Raw genomic sequence first — 15,240 nt, 5'->3', positions numbered from 1 at the left:
ATATACATGATATTTTTGCTGAGAAAGGGAAAAAATTATTTGCATATACTGGGCATCCTTATGGCACGGTCCTGTTTTCTTCTGGTGCCCTTCACAATCTTCTGGTTCCAATGGGACCTCACAGTGTGATGAACAGACCGAGGGCGGCACTGGTAGGATTAGAAGACGTCAACTAGGTAAGTTGAACTACTTGGAAGGTTCCCTTATGAGAGAGTAGCCATGCTGGGGGCTAGGAATGAGAGAGTAGCCGTGCTGGGGGCTAGGAACGAGAGCGTAGCCGTGCTGGGGGCTAGGAACGAGAGCGTAGCCGTGCTGGGGTCTAGGAATGAGAGCGTAGCCGTGCTGGGGGCTAGGAATGAGAGAGTAGCCGTGCTGGGGGCTCGGAGTGAGAGAGTAGCCGTGCTGGGGGCTCGGAGTGAGAGAGTAGCCGTGCTGGGGGCTCGGAGTGAGAGAGTAGCCGTGCTGGGGGCTCGGAGTGAGAGAGTAGCCGTGCTGGGGGCTCGGAGTGAGAGAGTAGCCGTGCTGGGGGCTCGGAGTGAGAGAGTAGCCGTGCTGGGGGCTCGGAGTGAGAGAGTAGCCGTGCTGGGGGCTCGGAGTGAGAGAGTAGCCGTGCTGGGGGCTCGGAGTGAGAGAGTAGCCGTGCTGGGGGCTCGGAGTGAGAGAGTAGCCGTGCTGGGGGCTAGGAGTGAGAGAGTAGCCGTGCTGGGGGCTAGGAGTGAGAGAGTAGCCGTGCTGGGGGCTAGGAGTGAGAGAGTAGCCGTGCTGGGGGCTAGCAGTGAGAGAGTAGCCGTGCTGGGGGCTGGGAGTGAGAGAGTAGCCGTGCTGGGGGCTGGGAGTGAGAGAGTAGCCGTGCTGGGGGCTAGGAGTGAGAGAGTAGCCGTGCTGGGGGCTAGGAGTGAGAGAGTAGCCGTGCTGGGGGCTAGGAGTGAGAGAGTAGCCGTGCTGGGGGCTAGGAGTGAGAGAGTAGCCGTGCTGGGGGCTGGCAGTGAGAGAGTAGCCGTGCTGGGGGCTAGGAGTGAGAGAGTAGCCGTGCTGGGGGCTAGGAGTGAGAGAGTAGCCGTGCTGGGGGCTAGGAGTGAGAGAGTAGCCGTGCTGGGGGCTAGGAGTGAGAGAGTAGCCGTGCTGGGGGCTAGGAGTGAGAGAGTAGCCGTGCTGGGGGCTGGGAGTGAGGGAGTAGCCGTGCTGGGGGCTGGGAGTGAGGGAGTAGCCGTGCTGGGGGCTAGCAGTGAGAGAGTAGCCGTGCTGGGGGCTGGGAGTGAGATAGTAGCCGTGCTGGGGGCTAGCAGTGAGAGAGTAGCCGTGCTGGGGGCTGGGAGTGAGATAGTAGCCGTGCTGGGGGCTAGCAGTGAGAGAGTAGCCGTGCTGGGGGCTGGGAGTGAGATAGTAGCCGTGCTGGGGGCTAGCAGTGAGAGAGTAGCCGTGCTGGGAGTGAGGGAGTAGCCGTGCTGGGGGCTGGGAGTGAGGGAGTTTCCGTGCTGGGGGCTAGCAGTGAGAGAGTAGCCGTCCTGCGGGCTAGGCGTGAGATAGTAGCCGTGCTGGGGGCTAGCAGTGAGAGAGTAGCCGTCCTGCGGGCTAGGCGTGAGATAGTAGCCGTCCTGCGGGCTAGGCGTGAGATAGTAGCCGTGCTGGGGGCTAGCAGTGAGAGAGTAGCCGTGCTGGGGGCTATTAATGAGAGCTTTAGCCGTACTGGTGGCGGCATGCTGGGGACTAGGAATGAGAGGACTGTTTTATTTGTGTGCTGTACATGTTTGCTCACTTTATTACATGCTTTAACCTTCGTTCTGTGCACTTTTTTCTTAAGGACCACCCTTTTTTTAAGACCATTTTTCTGTGCAAATGTGGGTGGTTGTCTCAGAGGTTACACTGTAGTGTGCAGTAAGTACCTAACCTCCCTCTAGTACTGTAAAAAGAGCTTCTTGTTTGGGAACCGCAAGGCTGAACCTTCCAAGAACCATGAGCTCACTCCTGTTATTGGTGGTTTTTATTGGGGTGGTATCCTCCCTCATTAAAGTCAGAGAATAAATATTAAAGTAGTGAAATCCCCAGTGGATCGGGCCTGCTACTTATTCCAATTGTTGGGCCACGTCCTTAAAATCCACGCAGAACTTTTCTACATTGTAGTAATTTCAAAATTCCAGAAAAATATGAGACGTGGAAATAAGTAGCATGCCCCTTATTTCTGTGGATGTTATACGGAAAAGCCAAAGATTAACCCCATTGAATGAAAATGGGGCTAATCCTAGTGCGTGTTTGCTGCACACTGGCACCCTCCGGGGCAGAAATCTGAGGGTAAACCTTAGATTTCTGCTGTGGAAACACGGTCGGAGTTAATGCTGACCTGTGAATGGGACCTGTGAATAGCCCTAGAATTATTTTAATAGACCCCTGGTGTAATGGTCGTCCCTGTATATATGTCCCGTCACTGTACAGTAGATATACTCTTCATGGCACTTCTTCATAACATACTCATGAAGTTTATTCTTTTGCAGGACGACTGCACAAACTCCGTGATCCAAAGAGCCAGACAACTTGCTGGTAAGTAGTTTCTTGGCGGCCAAACCACATGGCTTATTCTGAAAAATTTTACTGTTTTTGCTCATTGTTCATTTACCCAGAAATGTTAGATACATGAGACATGGAACAATTTTTTTTTTTCCCTTTCATATAAAAAAAAATAAGTCGCCCTTTACTTGTATACACGAGGTATTGTCGGGATATGTGGATTCAAGCTGAGCAGCCACCATGTTTTTTGCACATTTAAAGTGTTTTCTCCTTGAAAGAATTGTCATGTCATTCAGGATGGGGATTGTGGTGTCCCTAGGGATCGAGTTGGGGTGTAATGGACATGGCATTAAAGTAACATGATAGGGGTCTATCGCTGAGCCATGGCACGACCGTCTCCTCACAGACAGCCCCTTCCATATGGGGCCCGACACCCTGGCAAACCGCTGATTTTGCCTGGGAAAACTCGGACAGCCAGACATTGCCACTTCAAAGGAAATTTAGTATTACATGATGGCCGTTCAGATAAATGGGCCTCCCTGTATAATACATGAGTGGCCTGTGATCACTAGAGCAGGAGCCACTCTTATGCCCGTTGCACATAACCGAGTGCCACCCGGGTGGTTTTTTACGGTATCCGAGTGGCACCTGAACCCATTCACTTTAGTGGGTGAATTGAGTCCGTGACAACTGGCCCGACTTTCCGATCTGTGGAAAGATAGGACATGTTCTATTTTTTTTCACGGATCACGGATGGGACTGGCCGGCACACCCGGTCTGGTACATGAGGCATTACACAAATTTTCCTGGAAAAAAATTGTACATCTACAGCAGCCAATAGGTGGTACAAGGCCCAGTTCACATCATGTTCTAGCTAGAAAACTCCCGGCATACACGCTATACACGTCCATGAGGCTCAGTGTGCCTGATGGGGGCTGAAAGAGTATCCTTTTGGCCTGTCTGGCTGGTATACATCGGTATAATTGTGTGGGTTTTTTTTTTTATCGAGGTTTGGAAGAGCAGACTACGTTATTCCATCCCGCGGGATCCTGCAAGAAAACAAAGCGTATACAACAGACGTCACAGGCATCCGTTTTAACACATGTTGTGTGGGTTTTAATAGCTTTTTATGGCTCATACGTTAAACGGATACCATATTAGTCTATGGGTGACGCATGCGTTAAATGGATGTCTGACAGTGACATCCGTCACCCATAGACTATATTAATATCCGTTTAACGTATACGACATGAACTCTCATGACCCCATTTTTGGACTTATCCATTTAACGTATACGGCGAGAGCTTTTGCCAGTGTATACGTCAAATGCAGGCAAATAAACCTAATGTGAACTAGGCCTTAGGGAGAGAAATGTGTCAAGTAACTTTGATTCTTAATAGACAACTTACGCCTCATTCACACGACCGATTGCGATGTCAGTGATCCGAGGAAAGGTAGGACATGTTCTATCTTTCCTCGGATCGGAGACTCAGATCATTTTTCACTGACCAGATTCACCCGCTAAAGTGATTGGGCCCGTAAAGACGATCAGGTGCCACTCGGATGCCGTCAAAAACGGCCCGAGTGACACAACGGTCGTGTGCAGGAGACCTTCAAGAATGGATGAATGACCCACGCCATTGTATTAGTTTGTTCATTGTATCCTATGCACTAATGTGGGTTCTCTGGGATTTTTCATTGATCTCCTAGGCTCAGGATAGACCATGAATGTGTGACTGATGGGGGGGTCCGATAGGTGTGTGGCTGTTTCTGGTTCGACCCATTTAAGCCCATCCAGCGAGCGCCGGTGCCCCTCCATTCTGCTAAGGATAGGCCATTAATGTAAAAGCCCTTTAAGCCCGCTGGTGGAAAAACACGCTGGGGGTTGTAGTTTCACAATAGTTGGAGAGCCACAGGTTGCCAAACAGTAAGAAATAGTGATATGTGATACATTGCGTTATAAATACAGAACATAAGCATTGTACATGAACCAGAAAGAGATGGCGAGCCCTTCGCTCTCATCAATGATTTGTCAGCAATTTTCTTCTGTGTGGATATTTTAGCATGAGGGCCGGCTCCGCACATTAACTTCAATACCTTACAAATTGCCTGAAATCCCTGGGCTGTTAATGACCTGAATTAATGAACGCACCAAGCGATACAAGAACGGCTTAACTGCATGTAAGGAGGGGACGATGGAAATATGTGCAGAGAAATTTAAAGGAACACTCCAGGCAAAACTGATCCTGTGCTGGGCCTGAGAGGGCGGTTCTATAATTTGATATTCTCCGAATGCTTGCCATGCTCCGCCCCCTCTGGGCCTGCAAAAAAAAAAAAAAGTGAGTTTTGCCTAAAGTGTTCCTTTAAGTAAGTGATTATTATGCATGGATATTTAAAGTGAATATTTGATATATTAGGGGATTGCAATAGGAGCAAATATCTAAGATGATGTGATGTCGTAAAAGGAGTCATCAAGGTATTTAGGCCGAGGGGTCGAGCAAAATTAGAAAGTAAAGGTAATCTCAGGAGCAGCGCCACTCTGGGACATTGGTTGTGCCTGGTATTGCAGCACAGTCCCATTTAAGTGAATAAAGCTTTGTTTGCAACAGACTCCTCCCACACAGATGTAGATTCCATTCAATTTGCCGGAAAAATAGTCTGCATGCAGCGCTATTTTTCCCGTCAAGATGACCGACACCTCCAGGTGGATTGTAAGTCAACTAGGTACGTCTGGCGCAGCTGGTATCCGTCTTGCCATAGATCAGTCTGTGTGATGTGGTTTCCGTTCTAGATTGAAAACAAGACGCAAGTGTGAACAAAGCCTAAGGCTGAACTGCAATGCCAGACACAGCCCATGGACAAGGGTGGCGCTGTTCCTGAAAAATGTTTTACCCCTTTAAGGGTTAAATAGAGCAATGCATCATATCTCTAATTGTGTTTTTTTTTTGTTTTTGTTTTTTACTCTGACATCTAAATAACCGTACACATTTCTGCCTAATCTGCTGTAATTGCGGATGCGAGATCACGTCTCTAGATTGTGTTCATGCGTTCCCGATCGGCTTTTTACAGTAAATTACTTCGGAGCCGCGTGCATTTTAGGTTACACATAAAACATCTGCTCCGGTTTAATTCCCCACCGTATACCTTGCGTTGTGACGCCTCGTTCTGTGACTCGTCACTTAGCAAAATGGCAGTCACCATGTCCTGAGCACTTGTGAGTGTCACCTCACTCTGTAATGGAAACACTGAAAGCTCAATCCCAGATGTGCGTTGTCTATCATGGGGGATGCTTTGGTTTTTCTAGACATTTTTTTTTTTGTTGGGTGCGTGGAGTTTTTTTAAAATTTATTTAAAATTTATTTTTTTTATATATATTTTATTTTGTTCACTTTGGAAAAATAATTTTGTTTCTTTTATATGTAATATACATAACATGTTTCCCAAGGTACTAAAAAAAAAACCTGCTACTTTCATGCTGCATTTGTAGCCCCCGTTTGTCGTATACACCAGGAAGGCTCGTGGAGTATAAGTTGACCGTATCCACAGACCCCCCCCCCCCCCCATTTCACCGACAAGGCCAAAAGAGTGTTGTTTTGGCCTTCGTCTGGATGGCATACGTCATTATAACTTTTTTCTGTTTTGGATATTGCAGTAGACCTAGAGTCTCATCCAGTAAAAAAAAAAAAAAAACTATACCGCACGGTATATTTATTTTAACACGGGAACCTATAGGCCCCTTTTATACCACTGACGGACACTGCAGAACGCAGTGTAAAAAAGCTTTAAGGTTACAAAGAATTTACAAATTGGGGGGGGGGGGGGGATTTATTAAGCAGACAAAACTGGCTTAAATTGCGCCACAGAACTGACCTACATGCCGTACCCCAAATTTAGGCTAGATTCACACTATTCACACACTAGGATCCCCATAGACTTGAGACTATGGAGGGATACGTGAAAACTGAAGATAATAGGACAGGTTCTATTTTTCAACAGACTTTTCACACGGTCCTTTGAAACAACGGCCCCTTTGAAATATACGCCGTTGTTTTAACGGCCATCACACGGACATATTCAACGCTCGTGTGAATAAGGCCTTATGTGTTTTAGACACTTTGTACGTCTCACTAGAGCGTTAAAAAAGAAAATAAAACGGGCATGCTCCGTTTTTTTTTTTTTTAAGGCTTCGTTCACATCTTCGTCAGGGTTCCGTTCATGGGTTCGTTAGACCTTTTCGTTAGGGGAACCCATGAATGGAAACCATAGCTTTCCGTTGCAAACCATTTCCATTTGTCTCCGTTCCGTAAGGTTTGCGTTTTTTACAGCGTAGTTGACTGCGCTATTCTTTCCGCCAGAAAAATGGAAACCTTACGGAACTGAGACAGACAGAAACCATTTGCAATGGAAACATTACCATTGAAATCAATGGTAATGCAAACGGAAAGCTATGGTTCCCCCGACGGAAACATCTAACGGAACAAACGAACGGAACCCCAACGCAATTGTGAATGATTCATGAAAAATTATATATTATTCACCCTCAGCGATGTAATAAAAAAAAATAATAATTTGCAGGGAGAAAAAATGCTGGTGGTGTGTGGTTCAGGATGCCTCGGCAGTAACGTCTCGTATCCATAGACTTGCATTGCACTTATTTTTTTATATAGTGAACTATTGTCTATACGTTTTACCTCCATGCGGGCCGAGTGCGTTCCTGCCGCTGTGCACACATGAATTCCTGCATTCCTTACCTTTTTTTTTTTTTTTTTTTTTTTCTTAATCACTTCACATTCTCTATTCTTCCAGAACAAGGCATTAATTCAGTGAAAGACGGAAACTACACCGAAGCAATTGAACTGTTTAGCGACGCTATCCGATTAGATCCTAAAGATTACAGGTAAATGTTCAGCCGGCTTCTGTAGTGCAGTCCGGGATTGTCCTCTGCCGGAGGATTTCTATCTTTCCCATCATCTACGCTGCGCTGTAAATTGGATTTGTGTTCGGATTTCTTTTCATTTCATGGAGATATTTGTTCACTGCGATAATATTGTTATTTATCTCTGTACGGAACTTCTGTTATATAAGGAATACACTGCAATTATCCAAAACGAATGTCATGTAAGAAATGGGATGGCTAATAGGTCTATACAGACAGAGAGAGATGAGACGGGGGGGGGGGGGGAAGGAACGAGACGGGGGGGGGGGAAGGAACGAGACGGGGGGGGGGGGGAAGGAGTGAGACGGGGTGGGGGAAGGAGTGAGACGGGGGGGGGGAAGGAGTGAGACGGGGGGGGGGGAAGGAGTGAGACTGGGGGGGGGAAGGAACGAGACGTGAGACGGGGGGGAGGAACGAGACGTGGGACGGGGGGGGAGGAACGAGACGTGGGACGGGGGGGGAGGAACGAGACGTGGGACGGGGGGAGGAACGAGACGTGGGACGGGGGGGGGAGGAACGAGACGTGGGACGGGGGGGGAGGAACGAGACGTGGGACGGATGAACGAGACGTGAGACGGGGGGGGAGGAACGAGACGTGAGACGGGGGGGGGAGGAACGAGACGTGAGACGGGGGGGGAGGAACGAGACGTGAGGGGGGGACGAGACGTGAGACGGGGGGGAGCGAGACGTGAGACGGGGGGGAGCGAGACGTGAGACGGGGGGAGCGAGACGTGAGACGGGGGGGGGGAGCGAGACGTGAGACGGGGGGGGGAGCGAGACGTGAGACGGGGGGGGGAGCGAGACGTGAGACGGGGGGGGAGCGAGACGTGAGACGGGGGGGAGCGAGACGTGAGACGGGGGGGGGGAGCGAGACGTGAGACGGGGGGGAGCGAGACGTGAGACGGGGGGGGAGCGAGACGTGACACTGCGATAATATTGTTATTTATCTCTGTACGGAACTTCTGTTATATAAGGAATACACTGCAATTATCCAAAACGAATGTCATGTAAGAAATGGGATGGCTAATAGGTCTATACAGACAGAGAGATGAGAGGGGGAGTGAGACGTGAGACGGGGGGGGGAAGGAACGAGACGTGAGACGGGGGGGGGAGCGAGACGTGAGACGGGGGGGGAGCGAGACGTGAGACGGGGGGGGAGCGAGACGTGAGACGGGGGGGGAGCGAGACGTGAGACGGGGGGGGAGCGAGACGTGAGACGGGGGGGGAGCGAGACGTGAGACGGGGGGGGAGCGAGACGTGAGACGGGGGGGGAGCGAGACGTGAGACGGGGGGGGGGGAGTGAGACGGGGGGGGGGAGTGAGACGGGGGGGGAGCGAGACGTGAGACGGGGGGGGGAGCGAGACGTGAGACGGGGGGGGGGAGCGAGACGTGAGACGGGGGGGAGCGAGACGTGAGACGGGGGGGGGAGCGAGACGTGAGACGGGGGGGGGGGGAGCGAGACGTGAGACGGGGGGGGGGAGCGAGACGTGAGACGGGGGGGGGAGCGAGACGTGAGACGGGGGGGGGAGCGAGACGTGAGACGGGGGGGGAGCGAGACGTGAGACGGGGGGGGGAGCGAGACGTGAGACGGGGGGGGACGAGACGGGGGGGGGGCGAGACGTGAGACGGGGGGTGCGAGACGGGGAAGGAGCGAGACGTGGGGGGGGACGAGACGTGAGACGGGGGGGGGAGCGAGACGTGAGACGGGGGGGGAGCGAGACGTGAGACGGGGGGGGAGCGAGACGGGGGGAGGAACGAGACGTGAGACGGGGGGGGGAGCGAGACGGGGAAGGAGCGAGACGGGGGGGAACGAGACGTGAGACGGGGGGGGGAGCGAGACGTGAGACGGGGGGGGGAGCGAGACGGGGGGAGCGAGACGCGAGACGGGGGGAGCGAGACGGGGGGAGCGAGACGGGGGCGGAGCGAGACGGGGGCGGAGCGAGACGCGAGACGGGGGCGGAGCGAGACGGGGGCGGAGCGAGACGGGGGCGGAGCGAGACGGGGGCGGAGCGAGACGGGGGCGGAGCGAGACGGGGGGGAGCGAGACGGGGGGGGAGCGAGACGGGGGGGGAGCGAGACGGGGGGGGGAGTGAGACGGGGGGGAGCGAGACGTGAGACGGGGGGGGAGCGAGACGTGAGACGGGGGGGGAGCGAGACGTGAGACGGGGGGGGGGGAGCGAGACGTGAGACGGGGGGGGGGAGCGAGACGTGAGACGGGGGGGGGGAGCGAGACGTGAGACGGGGGGGGGAGCGAGACGTGAGACGGGGGGGGAGCGAGACGTGAGACGGGGGGGGGGAGCGAGACGTGAGACGGGGGGGGAGCGAGACGGGGGGGGACGAGGAGTGAGACGGGGGGGGGAGCGAGACGTGAGACGGGGGGGGGGGGGGAGCGAGACGCAAGACGGGGGGGAGCGACGAGAGGTGACGGGGGGAGCGACGAGAGGTGACGGGGGGAGCGACGAGAGGTGACGGGGGGAGCGACGAGAGGTGACGGGGGGAGCGAGACGTGGGGGGGAGCGAGACGTGGGGGGGAGCGAGACGCGACGGGGGGGGAGCGAGACGCGACGGGGGGGAGCGAGACGCGACGGGGGGGAGCGAGACGCGACGGGGGGGGAGCGAGACGCGACGGGGGGGGGGCGAGACGCGACGGGGGGGGGGCGAGACGCGACGGGGGGGGGGCGAGACGGGGGAAGCGAGACGTGAGATGAAGGGAGCGAGACTGGGGGGGGAAGCGAGACGTGAGACCGGGGGGGGAAGCGAGACGTGAGACCGGGGGGGGGGAGCGGGACGTGAGACCGGGGGGGAGCGAGACGTGAGACGGGGGGGAGCGAGACGCGAGACCTGGGGGGCGGGAGCGAGACGCGAGACTGGGGGGGGAGCGAGACGCGAGACGGGGGGGGGAGCGAGACGTGAGACGGGGGGAGCGAGACGTGAAACTGGGGGGGGGGAGCGAGACGGGGGGGGACGAGGAGCGAGACGGGGGGGGAGCGAGACGTGAGACGGGGGGGGGAGCGAGACGTGAGACGGGGGGGGAGCGAGACGTGACGGGGGGGAGCGAGACGTGAGCCGGGGGGGGAGCGAGACGTGAGACGGGGGGGGGAGCGAGACGTGAGACGGGGGGGGAGCGAGACGTGACGGGGGGGGGGGGAGCGAGACGTGACGGGGGGGGGGGAGCGAGACGCAAGACGGGGGGGGAGCGAGACGCAAGACGGGGGGGAGCGACGAGACGTGACGGGGGGAGCGACGAGAGGTGACGGGGGGAGCGAGACGTGGGGGGGAGCGAGACGTGGGGGGGAGCGAGACGGGGGGGGAGCGAGACGCGACGGGGGGGGGGGCGAGACGGGGGAAGCGAGACGTGAGATGAAGGGAGCGAGACGTGAGACAAGGGGGAGCGAGACTGGGGGGGGAAGCGAGACGTGAGACCGGGGGGGGGGAGCGGGACGTGAGACCGGGGGGAAGCGAGACGTGAGACGGGGGGGGGGGGGGAGCGAGACGTGAGACGGGGGGGAGCGAGACGCGAGACTGGGGGGGGAGCGAGACGGGGGGGGGGAAGTGAGACTGGGGGGGGGACCGAGAAGCGAGACTGGGGGGCGGGAGCGAGACGCGAGACTGGGGGGGGAAGCGAGACGGGGGGGGGGAGCGAGACGGGGGGGAAGCGAGACGGGGGGAGCGAGATGCGAGACCGGGGGGGGGGAGCGAGACCGGGGGGGGGGAGCGAGACCGGGGGGGAGCGAGACGTGAGACGGGGGGAGGGGTGAGTGAGACGGGGGGGGGAGAGCGATACGTGAGATGGGGGGAGCGAGACGCGAAACTGGGGGGGGGGGAATCGAGACGCGAGACTGGGGGGGGAGCGAGATGGGGGTGAGGGAGCGAGATGGGGGAGGGAGAGCGGCACGAGACGTGGAGAGAGACACAGTGGCATATGGTTGCATGAGAATCACAGTAAAATTGCGAGCTTACAGTGAAATTAACCTTTAATTCTTCCTTTTATAGAACACAAGGTCACGGGCGACCGTCTCAAAGTCCAACCCAGTTGGGTGTTTTGGGACAGTTGAAAGGTTGCCCACAAACTTATATCCCATAGAGAAACATTGAAGTCGCGTTATGGTAATCTCGCAAATTAGAATCAAACCAAAGTTTGCCGTGTAGCCTCAAAGTAATAGAGATTCTGCATAAAATGTGAATAACTTTGCCGATACTTTGCATTACTTCTGTTGCGCTGGTTGGGTTACATCATATCTTACACTCTAGTAGTATCAGTAGCTGCATTCTGCAGGTTGCCCTTGGCAACAGACTTCAGTTAATTTGCGTTCCAGAGACAGTCATGTGACCTAACCGCTTTGATCCGTGTCATCTGAGCTCCCACAATGCAATGCTCTGGTATGGACCAAAATTATCTAACACTTCGATCACTCATGTGAAGAATTGACTCCCCCAAATGCTTCCAATTCTCGAGTCCTGAATACTGAGCCTAGTTGGGGCTAGAGAGACTTCTGCAGTTTTTCGGCTGCTCTTCTGAGATTACACAAAATGTTCTCCTATTGCTAAGATTCGGCTTCACATAGGTGCACGGTCTTTGGGGTCACGTGTCCTCCAAAAAAATAAACACAATGACCTATATAAAATTAATGTGAACGCGTTTCATACTCTAGAAGGTCCTCTTACTTATGGAATCGACGTCATCTCACTAAGATAAATGTCCGATTTGGTTGGGACCAACTGCTTTGATTCGTGCCAATCACTACCTCAAAGTGACAGTAGTGATAGGAACGCGTTTTTCCCTTTACTGCTATTTTATTTATTTTTTCGAAGTCTGCATGGTCGGTCATTGACTATAATAGGCTGGACATTTCCTAGCACTGATGCTATGCCATTCTAGCAATTAGTCGGTGTCACGTTGGTCAGACTACTACTAAGCTGACATTGTTGGTATATCATAATCTTTACGTGGTTATTCAGGTTGTATATGATCGGTAGGGGTCCGACACATGGAACCCGCACCGATCAGCTTTTTTCCGGCTGCCTCCGGATCAGCTGTAGGAAAATCCTTTCTTTACTTCCAGTGGATACAATTCTGTCCATAGTCATGTGATGGACACACAGGTGCTCGGCTCGTTACATGGTCATGTGATGGACACACAGGTGTACGGTTTGTTACATGGTCATGTGATGGACACACAGGTGTAGGGCTCGTTACAGTATGTGTATCAGAGTTGTCTTCTTACGATCCCAGCACCTGTGTGTCCATGACCACACCATGTAACGAGCCGAGCAGCCGTGTGCCTATCACATGACCATGGACAGAATTGTTTCCGCTGGACGTAAACAATGAATGTTCCTACTGAGTAACAACAAGCCGAGATCTTGAACTCCGCGAGGAATCAATACGGAAAGTATATTGGAAAATTGCATAACTTTTAATAAATTATACAGAAAATAACATTAATTTGCTGAAACTGGACAAACCCTTTAAGAACTTAACATTCTGACTGTCTGCAGCTACCACCATAGGGAGCCTGGGAGCTTACTGCATACTGTTTTATTATTGAGGTCAATGTATAACAGTATGCAGTAAGCCCCCACACTCTCTCCAGTGGCGAATGCAGGTCACCAACGTAGAGCACATCCATTTCTGTAAACGCTTTGGTCAGTTCAGTCTAGTGTCCATGCTGCAGCCGGTCAGCCCACTGTCTAGTGTCCATGCTGCAGCCGGTCAGCCCACTGTCTAGTGTCCATGCTGCAGCCGGTCAGCCCACTGTCTAGTGTCCATGCTGCAGCCAGTCAGCCCACTGTCTAGTGTGAATGCTTTCTTAGATTTACGTGTAGTAATGTTTATTTTTAATTTCTGCTCCGAAATTGTTAGACTTAGAAGTTAGTCGCCCAATTGTTTTTTATTTTATATCTCTACTCAATTTTTTGCTTTTAGTCTTGTGATATTCCAAATGCCGTAAACAAGTTCTGAACTATTTAGATATGCCAGATTAAAAGACTTGGTGATTTCCCATAAGTCATTACAATGATATGTTGTGTACTTTTGCAGGTATTTTGGAAACCGTTCTTATTGCTATGAGCAGCTGGAGCTTTACCCCAAGGCACTGGTGGATGCAGACATTTCTATACAGCTCTCGGCTGATTGCCCTAAAGGCTATTTCAGGAAAGGCCGAGCACTGAAAGGATGCAATGTACGAAGATCTTTTTAAATCGCTTTAGTAATGTTGACCTTGGGCATTTTGGCTGGTTTCCCATTTCTTTCATGCATAATAGTTGCGGGCTATGTTAATGTAAGATGGATGAATGTAATTATCTTGGAGAGCATGCTGCTTTTTATATTGCCCCCCACCCTTATTTCAACAATATCTCATGTTATGCATGTTCCTATACTGCCTGTATATCAGTTCTGCTATTTCTTGCCACCAGTGATTGGGGACAGACCGTACAGGACACGCCTCAGCAAGCCTGCCTTGGGATCAGCTTCTGGGCGACATTTGATTATACTGTAGAACCCCTTTAAAGTTAAAGGGAAACCTTAGACTATCACTGCTATGTTTTGTAGGTTTTTTTTAATTTTTAAAATATCATGCAGAATGCTTGAACAGTTGCCTAGCAACAATCCAGGAATGTCCTGGGTGACCACCAAAAATCTTCATAGCCCTGTGTATTCTGCTGTTGTCACTGAATCCAGGCTGATTCCTTTTGCCTGTAGCTATAATGCTTTTGCTACCCAATCATTTATGCCCCTCCCTGTCGTGTGCTTAAGTTTACACACTGCCTGCGATGTGCATGCTGCTGCACAGGGCACAGTCTGCAGCCTCTCTTGTGCCTTTTCTAACATCTGTGGCTCTCCAGCATCTTGCTTAAAATGTGCAATAATCTATATATCTATATCTTGTGATGCATGTAATCCGTTCACACCTCCCGATGTAGGATGTATACTATAATTACCAGACCTGCTCCCTGCAGTCAAGATAGCGACAGAAGCTGTATTTTTCTTTTCTACAGCAAGTTATAGGTGACATTGGGGATCATTAGAAGAACACGGTTATATGTGGGCTAGGTTAGTGTGTCTGCTGGAGTTGCCCTTTAATTATCTTAAATTGGATCTGGATTAATGGTTTGCTGTCCTTTGCACAGAGGTATGGAGAAGCAGAAGATGCCTTCAAGATGGTCTTAAAATTGGATGAAGAATGTGAAGAGGCTTTGAAAGAGATACATACGTGTCAAGTTTGTCAACTCATGGTAATTCCACGGCTTTGTATACCTGGTTATACTTGTAATATAGTGAGCGGGTGAAGAAATAAATATAAAAAAGAAAACCCTGAAAAATGTAAAAAAAAAAAAAAACCTGTCGAGCGTCCCTCACTAATCCTCACCATGTCTTGCTAGCTCTTTAGTTGCTGTAGTTTATAATCATCCTGTCCTTAGGCCCTGTTCACACAGAGTTTTTTTTGCAGGCAGAAAATCCTTCTTGTAAAGATCAGCTCCGTTTTTTTTTTTTTTTTATTTATTTTTTTTTTAAGTGGTTTTGCACCACAGGCGTTTTGTGATGTGTTTTTTAGCGACAAATTTTGCCACTTTTTTTTATCCCTTCAGCAGGCAAAGGAAAATACCACAAGCTTTTTTGCCATAAAACGCTTTACAAAAACACAGCGACCATTTGCTGCGTTTTTTCAGTCTCCCATTGATAGAGCATGTCGCTTTTCGTTCACGCTCGCGGGAAAAAAAAAAGTTCTCCACCTCCCGTTGAAATAAACGGGAGGCAATTTCGGCCAGTTTTTGCCGCGGCTTCCACGGCAAAAAACGCG

At 52.0% G+C, this 15,240-nt stretch overlaps 1 protein-coding gene across 1 annotated transcript in view; it reads left to right on the top strand.

Moving 5' to 3' along the window:
- The window catches only part of LOC142663619 (uncharacterized), a 69,971-nt gene that overhangs the window by 39,977 nt on the left and 14,754 nt on the right, over positions 1-15,240 (top strand). The window contains exons 6-9 of the mRNA XM_075842371.1: positions 2,490-2,535; positions 7,309-7,399; positions 13,479-13,620; positions 14,570-14,674. Of these exons, the coding sequence (XP_075698486.1) occupies positions 2,490-2,535; positions 7,309-7,399; positions 13,479-13,620; positions 14,570-14,674 (384 nt within the window). The remainder of the gene's footprint in view (positions 1-2,489; positions 2,536-7,308; positions 7,400-13,478; positions 13,621-14,569; positions 14,675-15,240) is intronic.

The sequence above is a fragment of the Rhinoderma darwinii genome, chromosome 11 (genome assembly GCF_050947455.1).
Source record: "Rhinoderma darwinii isolate aRhiDar2 chromosome 11, aRhiDar2.hap1, whole genome shotgun sequence".
Taxonomy (NCBI): domain Eukaryota; kingdom Metazoa; phylum Chordata; class Amphibia; order Anura; family Rhinodermatidae; genus Rhinoderma; species Rhinoderma darwinii.
This window is presented reverse-complemented; position numbering and strand designations above follow the sequence as displayed.